This window comes from Pleuronectes platessa, chromosome 4, assembly GCF_947347685.1.
Source record: "Pleuronectes platessa chromosome 4, fPlePla1.1, whole genome shotgun sequence".
Taxonomy (NCBI): domain Eukaryota; kingdom Metazoa; phylum Chordata; class Actinopteri; order Pleuronectiformes; family Pleuronectidae; genus Pleuronectes; species Pleuronectes platessa.
In genome coordinates this window covers 15,166,018-15,179,263 of record NC_070629.1, presented here as the reverse complement: position 1 = coordinate 15,179,263, position 13,246 = coordinate 15,166,018, and the positions used below count along the sequence as shown (strand labels likewise).

Genomic DNA, 13,246 nt, shown 5'->3' with positions numbered 1-13,246 from the left:
CGCAGCCGCCTTCACAGACACGGGTTATATCGTCTGTGCTTGGTGCTGTTTGAAGCTGTTTGATAAATACCCTGTGAATGATCCTTGGATGGGACAGTCCTCGGAATACATCGTTTGTTACCGAGAAAAACTGATTGTGCACAACAGCCATTACAATCCACTACTTGATATGTTTCCCATCCAGGCCATTTGGATCCAATTAGTGTCAACATGTAAACAGTTCTTGTAATCTAGGCAACTGCGACGCAATCAGATGATTTATTGTGAATAATAAAATCTCAGCAGAGGACAGATCCGGAGGGCCTGAGCCAGTGCTCGGCTCCCTCCATCCAGTCCCACATGCAGAACAATAACTACATTTCAAACCAACTGCAATTCTCAAGTTTCCCATGGATGCATACAAAGGCTGGCGGGAATTATTGACATATGTTAGAGGATTAGTGAAGCATTCTTCAAAACAATTGTTTGTTTATTACCGTGTGAAGATGGTTCCGGTCATCATTTTTTGCGCAACCCCCAAATGGGCCATATTTTGTGGTCTTCGATGCGTCATTGTGGGAACGTTGTCGCTGGGTGTTGGGTCACATGACGGCAAGAACAACACCCATGTTCTGTCCCAGATTTAGAGACGACAAAGTGAGATGCCCCAGTAATAACAGCACTTCTCGAAATTTAGAAACAGTACTAAATGCTCAGTTTCCTCAGACATTTTCTCCTAATTTTCTATCCCGTTGATAAGTGTCTTTTGAACAACAATGTAATACTTAGACATTATTATTAATACAGGTTGCTTTGTTACGTGGCTTTTTACCTCAGACAAGGAGGTAATGTCTTAATTTGTTTGTTGTTTGTTTGTGAGCAGGATATCAGACAAAATCTGTTTGACGTATTTCCAAGAATGTATGTTGACAGGATGTGGTATTGGTCAAGGAAGAAGCCTTTACATTTTGGTTTCAGATCCAGGTCAAGGGGCACATCCAGGAATTTCATTCACTTTCTTAACTTTTGTGAGATAGGGGGCATTTTTACTTCTCTGAGAATAGTTCATGGATCTTGATGAAATAATCTGATGTATTTAAAGCACTGATGTCAATAAGGTTGAGCAGCTTTGTGACAGATATAAATAAAAATCCAGATTTAATGAAGAGCAATGTGGTTTCATAAGCGGACTGTTGGGCCTTGTTGGAGTCCCAATGACTATTGAAGCTTCAGTCACACACAGTATCACCAGTGAAGGTAAACTTTGAATTGTATTACTTTTCTGAGCAGTTTAGACGATATTATATAATGAATAATCATGACCAGAATTTTTGTAGAGCTTGTAGACCTTCTCACCAGAGTTAGTGATCACAGAGAAAACAACCTGACGCCATTTGGATGAGAGTTTGATGGCAAAAGGAAAAACATTTTTGTGATAATTAGCACATGTTACATTCTGAATTGGGCTTGAGGTCCTGAGAATCTGCTGAGACCAGAGCCAAGGCCTCACTGACCGGGTCCGTCTGTTCTGCTCCAGCACATCAAGTGTAATGAGAAACACATGGTCCGACGACCACAAGCCAAGAAGTCAGATCTGTGGACGGGATGTGAGACACACAGATATCCTCTCTTTAAAACTCCTGAACCCACTGCTCTGGTCAGAGAACTCTTCATATATTCAAAACATAAAACATGATGTTCATTATGATAAAGACTCTGTCCTCCTCCCTCTGTATTCAGTCTTCTACCTCCATCTAGTGGTGACAAGTAAACTAAGTTCATCAGCTGTTTTATTTCAAAGTAAAGACATTACTATACATACATTATATGTAGCATATTAATATCCTAGTAGTGTATTATATCTGGAAATGGCTATATATGTGATTTTAGTATAATAACATATAGTGCTGTATTTATTTATTTGAATTGACATTGACACAGTGCTATACATAAGTTATTATTGCATACCAAAGTTTATTATACCTTGGTAAATGAAACTCATCAATAAGAAAATGAAAATAAAATGCACATAATGAAACACTATCTTCACTCTCTTCCATAGTGCTGATGAGTAGTCACTTCACCTCCATTACCACCAGAGGGCAGTGTACCACTGCTGTCTGAGGGGAGGGGGCAACCAGGTGAGTGTTTCTCAAGGTCAGTATTACACATCACATGGATGATCTGTGGAGGTAACAAGGTTTTTAAATGTACAGCAGGACCGAGTGGACGATGAGTTCATGACAAGACAGCACTTCAGAGGAGAGGAGGTTGTGAACATGTCAGGAAAAGTACAGAAGTACAACCGGCCCAATTGATCTGGAAATACTTGTGTTTGGTTCAAATCAGTTTGACCAGATACGTGAAGGATGGTGACCACTTGTGTTTGAACTGAGTTAGTTACAAACAAATTCAACACAGTGACTAGGATTTGCTTCTTAATTCCAATCACATCTGCTGAGACTGAGGATGCCGTTGGCAAAGTAGAAAACATCACTATTAATAAGCCCCTCGCCACCACACACACACACACACACACACACACACACACACACACACACACACACACACACACACACACACACACACACACACACACACACACACACACACACACACACACACACACAAACACACACACACGGCATACTGTGTCAAGGAATGACAGAGAGTAGGATTGGTCTGTCTTTAGCAGAGGCTGCAGTGGTTGCACCATTTGCTCACATGCTGGCAGATGCACACACACACACGCACGCACGCACACAGAAACCATCTCTGAACTCCTCCATGAGAGGGATCTGAGCTGTGGAGGAGCTGACTTAGCCGCACAGACACACATACACAGATAACCACAGACGCGCACACACACTGAACGCCTGAGCCCCCATTGGTCGGCGTCTCTCCACCCCACCGCGGGAGTCTCTGAGGGGTCTGCTGCAGTACTCTGCTCAAGGGGCCTAGAAACGCTGGAGTGAGACGGGTTTTTTTCTTACTTCTATTTTTGGGCTGGATAGTGGAGGTCCACAGCCTCGCTCATTTTCCACTGTTTCTCAACATACTGGTTCCCAGTGTGCAGGCGGCTAATACAGCTCCATTCCCTCCTCTGCAGATAGAAACAGAAAGGCCCTGTAGCTCAGACAGGCAATATGATACCACTGAGAATCTGTGCAATAAGCCAGTGAGGAAGGACGCATAAATCGTGCCTCCACTGCAGGGCCCAGGGGCAGCAACCCAGTGCTCAGCCAGCCATGTAGACTCGGGCCATAGCTAAAAGAATTTGGAAAGGACTCTTCCTGTAGCCCATCCCCCCCTCCCATATAAGAAGACAGGATTTTACTCGTCTGCTACCAAGCCAGCCAAGAGTCCATGACCGGAGTTATGTTGCCTTTAAATCAAAGCCAAGGGTCTTGTTTTACATGAGCCGCCTTCTGTTGCAGTAAAACTAACTGAGTACTGTGGATAAAGCTGATAACACTGCATCGATCAAAGGACAAAATATATGACAAATCATTTGCAGTTCAATGATGTTTGGATATAATTTGTCCCAGAATTTGAAGATGACTTTCTTGTCCCACATCACGTTTCTTTCATCATGTTACACCTGAGGGCAAACACTGCAGAATAGAGATAAGGAATAATGGGTGGGCTGTTTATTCCGCCATTAATTATTAAGTAAAAGGTATTGACGACAGCTCAAACACAAAACTATAATAGTATAATGCACAAAGTGAAGCTGATCATGATAAACGTGGCTTTAGTGGACAAACTTTACAGCCACGCAGCCTATCAGGGTAGTGTTATTTACTTTTTGTTGTTGTTGTGAATATTCACAGAGGAAATTACAGCTTAATGAAAACACGCTGTAGCGCAGATAAAAAAAGAAATCTCTGCAGGCGAAACCTGCAGAGGCTCAACTCAATCTAATCAGGGGAGAGCTCCTCAACCTCAGTTCTGGAGTAAAACACAGGAGTATATCTGCCCACATTCATAAAATAGAGGGAGGTCCCTAATTCCACAATAGCCTATAGGGCTTCAGATGCATGTAGGAACCTGTCAGAGGGAAGAAGCATGTTTATGAATGAACAAGCTACTTCTCTGCCCGGGGTTCAGTGTGTAGTCGCAGGGACGAACAGGGAGTCCTGTGTGATGTGGCGACATCCATCACTGCGTCCTATAACCACACGGCGTGCGTTTTTACGCATCTCTAAAAAGATGTAATAAAGTTTAAAACAACATATATCTGAGGGGAGATATAGTGTGTGGTGGGTATTTGCAGTGGGTGAGCTTGGTGCTGATGCTATATGAACGTCCCCCCCGTCCCCCCCACACCTCAGCTTGGTGACAGTATTTCGGTGTTTGATGTTTTGGGGCATTTTACGCAGTGGTTTGGGCATCTCCGCGGCCTCAGAGATGGGTATCCGGCATATTGATAGTGGTGAATGCCAGCGGGCATTAGAACAGCGAGCGGCCATCTGCCAGCCGAGCGAACTAGCAACCCCACCAGCTGCAGTCGCAAAACGCCCTACAAAGCAGGACATGCATGCAGCTTCTGACGTCTGCGGCCACACTGCGCTACAAAGAGCAGAAAAAGCCAGGAGCGGAAACAATGAGGATCCAGCTCGTAGACGCCGCATAGGTCCACGACCGGGCAAGTTTTCGAGAGGAGGCTGCAGTTAAGTGCACGTCAGTTCATTTGGGATGAGAATATTTCTGCGATTAGTGGAGGAATACCCATAAAAAAAACTCATGCAGGGGCACTTTACTACACCGACATGGCGACGGCAAGAAACGGGAGAGAGCTTTTTACTATTTTGGAAACTAGCGCGGACACAGAAAGTGGCGGCTCGTGCGACGGCCAGGACTCGCCGCTGAATCTTTCGGCCGATGTGAAGTGGTTTGAGATTCCGTACAGAAAGCCGGACTCGGACGAGGAAGAAGACGGGGAGCGGGAGGAGCAGGAGGAGGAGGAGGACGGCGCCGGAGAGGAGGAAGGGGAGAATGGTTTCGCGGCGGCCGCGGCGGCGGAGGCTGCGGACGCCGCCAGCCTGCTCGCGGGAGGCGGCTGCAACATTATTTTAGTCACCGGCAGCAACGGGGTCCAGCACGACGAGGAGGAGTACGCGGAGGACTGTTATTATTCTACCTCCACGAACTGCTCCGACACCACCTCGAACGACTCCGATATCGATTTCTCGGATTTGGAGGAGGAGGAGCGCAGGGGCTTTTTCCGCCTCGACGACGACTCGGACGAGGACTGCACGGCTCCGGACTTCTGGGGCGAACCGGACCAGGTCATCGCGATCGAGCCGTTCTCCGCCGTCAGCGGCCCACAGCACTCGCTGGGGGACGATGCTGACACCCGTGACTATTTCCGGATACTCTTCCCAGATTCTCTTTTTGAACACATGGTAGAACAAACAAACAATTACGCCCTCTATCGGCAAAGGAGGAGCGGGAAGTCAGACCCCCACTGGCACCCCACTGATGTGAGGGAGATGAAGGCCTACGTGGGTCTGAACATCCTCATGGGCATCAACCAGCTGCCGGACACGGGCATGTACTGGGCCAGTGACATTTTCATCGGCAACGCAGGTTTTAAAAAGACAATGACAGCCAGGCGCTTTGAGAAACTCACCCAGTACCTGCAGCTGTGTGACCGTGAGTCAGAGCCGGTGCGGGGGGAGCGGGGCTACGACGGCCTCTTCAAAATCAGGCCTCTCCTCGATGTGGTGGAAAACAGCATGTGGGATTCATATACACCCAATCGCTGTTTGACCATAGACAAGTGTGCCATTGTCATGAAGGGACGCTTCTCCCCCACACAGTACATGCCCTCCAAGCCCCTGAGCAAGGGGCTGACAGTGTGGATGCTGTGTGACTCTCGCTCAGGCTACTGCCACCGGGCCAAGATCTACGTGGGTAAGCCCAGTGAAGACGAGGCCACGGCCTCTCTGGGCCACAGGGTGGTGGGCTCCCTGGTGCGTGGCCTGGAGGGTCAGTACCACCACCTCTTCATGGACAGCTTCTTCACCTCCGTGCCCCTCCTCCAGAGGCTGCTGAGGGACGGCCTGTACGCCTGCGGGCCCACACAGCCAGGGCGCAAAGGTTACCCAGAAGTCCTCAGGCCCCGTAACGTCGGGAAGCTGGCCCAGGGTGAGTTTTACCAGTGCCAGCGTGGCAACCTGGTTGCCACGGTGACACGGGATGTCAGGATGATCAGCTGCCTTTCCACCAATTCTGCTCCGGGGATTGTGGGTATCAGTCCAGGTCGGCAGCAGCATGAGGCCGATGGGGAGGGCGAGAGTGACAGCATGGACGGCTCAGGTTTGTCCTTCGGTGTCCCCCGACCTCTGCCCCTGCTGCTGTACCAGGAGAACATGAGGGGAGTGGATCTGTGCGACCAGCTGAGGGAATGCTACCAGGTCGGCCGGCCGTGTAAGAAGTGGTGGCGCTACTTCCTGTGGTTCTACGTGAACCTGTGCATCGTCAACGCCTACATCATCCTGAGGGAGAGCAGGGGGGGCAGCCCACCGGCAGGCTTCAACGGCAAGCAGTTCACCCAGCGCCACTTCAGGGTGCGCCTGGCCCAGCAGCTGATTGGAGACTACCAAGGGGCAAGGGGCATGGAGCGGGCAGCACGCAAGAGACACGCAGACTCACCCATAGAGTACGGACACCGCCTGGAGCGCATGTCCGAGCGCTCTCGCCGCTGCAGGAACTGCACCAACAAGGGACTGCGACACGAAAGTGTGTTCGGCTGCAAGATATGCAACGTCCACCTATGCAGGGGGGGGTGCTTCTCTGAGTTTCATAAATAAGAACTGACCTTTTTTTTTCTATCCTTTGTGTAATCAATCTATTTGTGTCAAGGGATTTTTTTAAAACAGTAAACGACTTTGTAATTCCAAAGGTCACCACTACAAGTGCACAACATAGTCACACACTTTATGTAGAGCTAGTTTTAGGATAGTAATATTACTGCACGTATACTAGAGAAGATAAACTGAGAAACTTTTGATGAGGTATAGAATGTTTTGGCTCCTCGCCCACTGTAACACTGATGGAACTGCCTTGTGTCACTTTTTTATACGTTTAAATCATGTTAAGTATTTTATATGAAAAAAAGAAGAAAAACAAACTTTTCTGCACTTACAGTAGACCAGGAAATGTTTATTATGGGAAGTTTATCTCTCCTTTTCCAGAATAAAAACTTCACTATGATGAACCGAACAGAATCACCTCTTTTATTAACACGGATAACATCACCATCGTAGATTTTAAAGTGGAACAGCAATGTTAATGAGATCTGAGTATTGAATGGAGTATTCTAAACAGGGGTTTAGAATGGGTTTAGCTCTGCTTGCTTGTTGTTCCTTCACCCAGGGACACACATGAACATCTCTGCGTCTCTGGGCCTTCAAAGGGACACAGCTTGGAGCAATTAGAGAGCAGAAAAAGCCCCTCAGTGCTGTGCAGCCAACGGACCTAGTGATGCCATTTCTTTCTCCAACCGCACTACAGACACAGAGCCATCTGTGGCCCTATTACACAAAAATCCAAACCCAAAGAGCCGTACTTGTTACTGGCATGTTAGGAGAATGGAGGCAAGATGACAGAAAGTCACTTTTCTGGGGGCAGAGTCTCTGTGACTGATGGGCTCTAGAGTGAGTCCAGGATCAAAGCTGTCCCTGCTCTCCCAGGAGAATGGTGTAAATAAATTATTTGTGGCTCCTGTTAAACCCACCGTTGGGTGTTTTGGTCAAAGCTTCTCTGTCTACTATGTTTTAAGGATGGAAGCTAAAGGCTGCATGTAGACAGAGAGAGGCTGCTTCAGCACATCAGACTAGCCGGCTCCTGTGTCTCCTTCTGAGGCCTCTCTCCTCTCTATCCTCTCTCTCCTCCCTCCTCAGGCTCTGCTGTGCCATCCTACACATTCACACACGCATGCACGCACACACACTCACACACACACACACACACACACACACACACACACACACACTCACACACACACCCTCCCTCCTTCCCCCTTCACTCCGCTCCCTCACTCTCCCTCAGCCGGTCCCCAGCTGGGAGAGGGTTAGTCAACTGGACGCCCGTCCCGCTGATCTGCGGGAGCCCCATGGGGAGTTACCATGGCAACCGTGGCCGATGAAGACAGGGAGTCGCCAGCAGGCCCGCATGGTTGTCATGGTACTGGCTCTGGCTACAGAGGTGGGAGGGAGAGTGCCAGAGGCCACACCTCCCTACTCCAAAACCAAGCGTGTGTGTGTGTGTGTGTGTGTGTGTGTGTGTGTGTGCGCGCGCGCGTAGGGAGCTGGCTGGCCTACAGCCGGCCCACTGTACGCAGAGCCAGACTAGTTACCAGGCAGGCTCTGCGTACAGCACGGCCATGAACGTGAACATGACTGCAGCCGAGAGCGAACCAAACTGCAGCTGTGAGGGATTCAGGGGAATTATGGGAATCTGTCACACTGCTTTCTGCATCACACCAAACCACGCTCATCAGTCTCTGCTCTGTTTCAGTGGAGAACATGAGGCACGCGGCTGCTCTGCAGATGAAAGAGGGTGGATTAGTTAAATCTCTTTGAAACCACATTGTGTGATACTGACGATACTGTCAAATACATCAGTTACAATCATTTATGAACTCAAATCTGATCAAGACATTGTGACTTATAATTAACTACTCTTTAACTCAAGTGACACATGATGACAAGTCAATTGAGAAATAGGAGTTTAAATTTTCAGTTCCCACAAGCTGCAGTACAAGGCATTGTCCACCCACCCAGTGGAATCTGAAGCCTTTGATGGTCACTCTTGTGCTTTTGTATAATTTATGTGCAGAGTAGAACATTGTCGGTTTCTTTCTCTGCTTCGTGGGATGAAGATGAAATCCATGATGTCTGTTTACGCTGAGTCAGAACCAAACAACTCTTATGTTCTCTCTCTCTCTCTCTCTCTCTCTCTCTCTCTCTCTCTCCCTGGGTAGGTTTGTGTGCTATATGTGGTGTCACAATAGCCAGATCTAATGTTTCCAGGATGGATCCCAACCGTAAAGTGTTTAGCCCTCAACATGTTTCCCCTCCTGGGCAGGGAACGGTCTCAGAGTCTCTGTGAAGAACATGGGCCTGCTTTCACTTAAGAGCCGCTTGTTGGGCAACACATGTAGTGTCAGTGTCATGAATGCGCCTTTGTTCAATGTTTTGCTCTGTTGCAAAATGAGTCCATGGACAAGGATGAGCATGAGACGTCCCTGACACCTAACTCTCAGCTCTCACTGATTCACTGTTGGTCTCTGTGCTGTCCTGTGTCTCTGATCCCGACAGCTGCGGTTGTGAGGAGACGATGAATGACTTGTAACATCTAATTGTTCAAACCTGTTCCCAGTGACTAGTGTTAATACAAGTGTTTCTTCACCTGAGCAATTTGGTGTTATTTATATTTTGTCCAGCTTTTTCTACAGGCCAGAGCAGTGAAGAAATTACCCGAGGAGATTTACTCAAGTAACATAGTTAAGGACATTTTAAAGTACTTTTCCAGTTTATTTTACTTAGTAGCAGTGGTGTTTCAACAGGATGTGACAACCCCTATTCCATTCTTTGATAGGCTGGGACAGAATGGTCAGAAACCACATGACAAGGCCCAATGCTGCGAGACTTCTGCCAAAAGCATCGTGATTTTAAAGGTTTTAACCAGCATAGTTAAACTAGTCACAATCAAATTTTAATTTTAATGAAAACATACATCCAATAGTTAACTTATACTGCTGATACTTATTGATTAACTAGAGGTGCCCAGGATGTTTGGGCTTGTGATCCTTTTAAATAAAAAAAAGCCAGTGAGTTGTTGGCTGAGATATTTCCCATCTAAACTTCTCATATGGTTTCATTTAACAAACGGCTTGAGGCTCAACATTTTCCAATGTTGTACTAAAAGCAAAGAATAGAGAAAACCCCAGAAAAGCAGAGATTTGTTTTTTCTGCTTCCCCACCTCATTAATCATCTCATGAGTCGTTGGAGATCTCTGACCCTGGAACTTTTGAAGCAAACTACCTAAATAAAGTTGTTTGAACAGACTTAAAATGCATTAAGGCATCATATTAATGATCTAATATATAATAATAGTAATAATAAATAAGAATAAGTGCTTAGACATGACATATTATTGAGATGATAGTACTTCTATACTTTTATCTAACCATAGTTTAAAAAGCAAGACTTTTACCTCAGGTTACTTTTTGTATATTTGTATATTTTGGTGACAGTACTTGGATGAAAGTGCTCAAATCCTCTCATATCAATGAATCAGCTGTTACTGGCACATAACTAAGAGGCACATCTCCATCTAGTGGTCAAGAGAAAATGGAGCAGATTCTCAGGAGTTTGATGTAGTTTAACATCTCTCAAAGACATCTACACCGAACAGGCAGAGTTAGTGGGTTGTTATTCTAAGTCCTGCCTCTCCATGTCATACAGCATGTGTGCCAGCCTCTCCTGATCCAACGCAATTTCTTTTCAACCAGGAAGTTTCCTGAACCAGATGGATCTCTTTGGTTTTTGTTGATGTGGCTTTAGTGAACCCTGCAGGACGACCAGAGGAAGTTTGATCTCCGGGTCTCTTGCCAGCGGTACATCGAGAGTGACCTGTGACAAAAGAAACACACTTTTAATGGTTCATTCAGCTTATGCATATCAAATGCAGGTCATTCAAAGCCTTTTAAATATACAAATATCCAAATAGAGTTTTGTTTTAATTGAACAGTATGATTACTTTGTTGGGTCTGTCACTAAACCAGCATTTACTGAGAGCACTGCTGAGATCATGGTGCAACAGAACAGGTTTCACTGTAATGTGAGACTTTCCCCTTAACGCGTCCTCATTAGTGTGTGGACATGATGAGGGGCCTCCCCTGTAACCACTCCTCCCCCTCTGTCTCACCCATAAACTGGTCTCACCCCGTCACACAGCCACCATGTGGTGCTGTTGTCACTACATGTCTTGCACAGAATCTTTTTTTTACAGGCACTTTACTATAAATTCAAGTCAAGTCTATTTTTCTAAAGGTGCATTAATGAAATCTTAAAATGTCCCCGGGGTCGAGAGGAGTGTCTCCCTTTGCACTGAGTCTCATCAGCAGTAATCTGACACCACAGGATCTCATCCTCACTGTGGCTGTGAACATTTTCATTCTCTCGTTACACTTTGAAACAGACTATATGCTGGTATCTAGCAACATCTTGGACTGGGATTTATCTGATGTAAATAAAGAACATTAATCCTCCGGTTACTTTTGTACACATGTGGAGCCCGTACACAAATCAAACATCACTGTAACTTTCAGATAATGCGTAAATTTAACAATAACAGAGAGGCAAACCTGCAAACACTTAAATGACTGAAATGTAACACAGCTATAGGGAGTACAACAATAGAAAGGGGAGAGTTGATGCGGGGGGGGATGCACCCTCATAAGGACGGGTCCCCCAAAAGTGGACGTACTGGTAAAAGCCTTTATCAAATCCTCCACATTGACAATGAAGTGGATCTTGATGCACTTTGGACTCAGTGATGCAGAATACTGCTGTAGAATTGGCCCAGTTACACAGATACTATATCCCCAAAGAATTTGGTTGCGGGACAGTGTCACCAGTGAAATAAACCCGTCCCAGTGAGTCTGTACCTTGATTCTGTACTCGAGTTTCATCAGACAGCAGTTGAGGAATGTGGGGTGCGTCTGTGGAGGGATACTCAGAACTTTGGTTACGACGCGACTCGTCTGGGCCGGGACAGAGTCTCCTGTCCCAAAGAGCACGTCGTGTGTGTGCACGGTCCTTTTCGACTGGGCGACAAAGGTCTGCTTCTCACAGAGGTAGAATTTGGGTGTGACTGTGCGCGCTGAGTCATTGAGCACTTCTACAGAAACTCCCATCGCTTCTCCTGACGAAAAAAAAAACAAGCATTCATCCTGATCGAGATAAGAGCACTTAACAGATATCAGGTCATTCTTCTTTAAAAAAAACTGTTTACCTTGCTTCACTCCCATTTTCTCAGAGATAACATTCATGGTCACCTTTCCAAGGCCGTAAAATGAAATCGTGGTCGCACTTTGCTGCTCCTGACAAACAAAGACATGACCGGTCGATTATTACAATATCTAAACGTTGGTCATTAAAGTTTAATAATAAAACTAACTGGACAGAAGTGGGTGGAAAACATATCTCACTGAAGTTTAACAGAAAAAAAAATTATACCTTGAGTCCGATGATCATCGTCTCTGATCTGGAGGCAAAGGGGAACTCAGACTTGGTGAGGAAAGGAAACTCCATCTTGGTTTTGTGGACGAGCCAGATCGACTGAGTCAGCTGCGCTCGTAGACTATAAGTGATCTTGCCCCATTTCCCCTCATAAGACGAGGGCATGTCCCTGAGAGGAAATAATAATAACCATCGAGATAAATATGACAAATTATTTGATCTCACTGGCTGGTACATGTATGTTAGATTTGAATGGGTGAGGTTAGATAAGCACACACACACCTGTTGGGAATCACAAAGGTGAAAGGATACACGTTTCTCCCAGGGCTGATGACTTCTGAACCTTAGAAAAATAAACATTTCAGGGTTAAGTATAAAACAGATTCGTCAAATTAGAAGCTTTGAGTGGGACCATACTAACCATCTCCCTTGTTTTTATCCTGGAGAATAATGTGTTCGAAATAAAAGTATTTCCTCTTGTCGCTTTGAACCGCTGTGGTTTGTCCTTCTTGTTCGCACCACGTCACCTCAGCTTTTCCTTTTGCTCGGACCAGGAAACGCTGCACTTTGGTTTCCTTGTTGGTCACCACGGTCACCTTTCCAGAGAGGACGTCCCCTGGCGAGAAGGTCCCTCGTTCATTCAGCTTGTTGTACTCCAGCAAAAGATGCTTTACAGTCATGGTGAAATAAATGCCCTTGCAAAAGATTTATGCAGCGAAAGCACAGTGGAAATAATATTGCAAAATAAATCCTGTAAATTTACTGGATGCAGGTTTTGAATAGATCCACAGTTGACCTGAAGAGTCTAATGCTGCTGTTCAAGGATGTTGTTTGCAGGGCAGCAGTGGACCTCTCCTGAGCCTGTATCTGTGTCACATGTCCTCACGTGATCGAGAGCTGCAGGTGTCACTTTCACACAGGTAACTCTAGACAGCGGCCGTGTAGCCTGAGAATGATATCGTGGATCAACAGTGTGCTAGTTCATATTCCTCAATCAAGACTATTGATA

The 13,246-nt window shown here is 46.2% G+C and overlaps 1 protein-coding gene across 1 annotated transcript; it reads right to left on the bottom strand.

Annotated features, from left to right (window-relative positions):
* Positions 1-9,825: 9,825 nt before the first annotated feature.
* Positions 9,826-13,211, bottom strand: LOC128438657 (arrestin domain-containing protein 3). The gene is made up of 6 exons (XM_053421280.1): positions 12,659-13,211; positions 12,520-12,580; positions 12,235-12,406; positions 12,011-12,098; positions 11,664-11,920; positions 9,826-10,626 (listed from the first exon to the last, which is right to left on the bottom strand). The coding sequence occupies exons 1-6, from the start codon at positions 12,915-12,917 to the stop codon at positions 10,498-10,500; spliced, it is 966 nt and encodes a 321-aa protein (XP_053277255.1). The 5' UTR covers positions 12,918-13,211; the 3' UTR covers positions 9,826-10,497.
* Between the last annotated feature and the right edge of the window lie 35 nt (positions 13,212-13,246).

Excerpts from the sequence above, each read along its gene's own strand:
- LOC128438657 (XM_053421280.1), bottom strand. The coding sequence starts at position 12,917 with ATGACTGTAAAGCATCTTTTGCTGGAGTACAACAAGCTGAATGAACGA. Across the intron at positions 11,921-12,010 it reads GAAAATGGGAGTGAAGCAAG|GAGAAGCGATGGGAGTTTCT; the intron begins GTAAACAGTTTT and ends TTTTTTCGTCAG. Across the intron at positions 10,627-11,663 it reads AACTCGAGTACAGAATCAAG|GTCACTCTCGATGTACCGCT; the intron begins GTACAGACTCAC and ends CTTTTGTCACAG.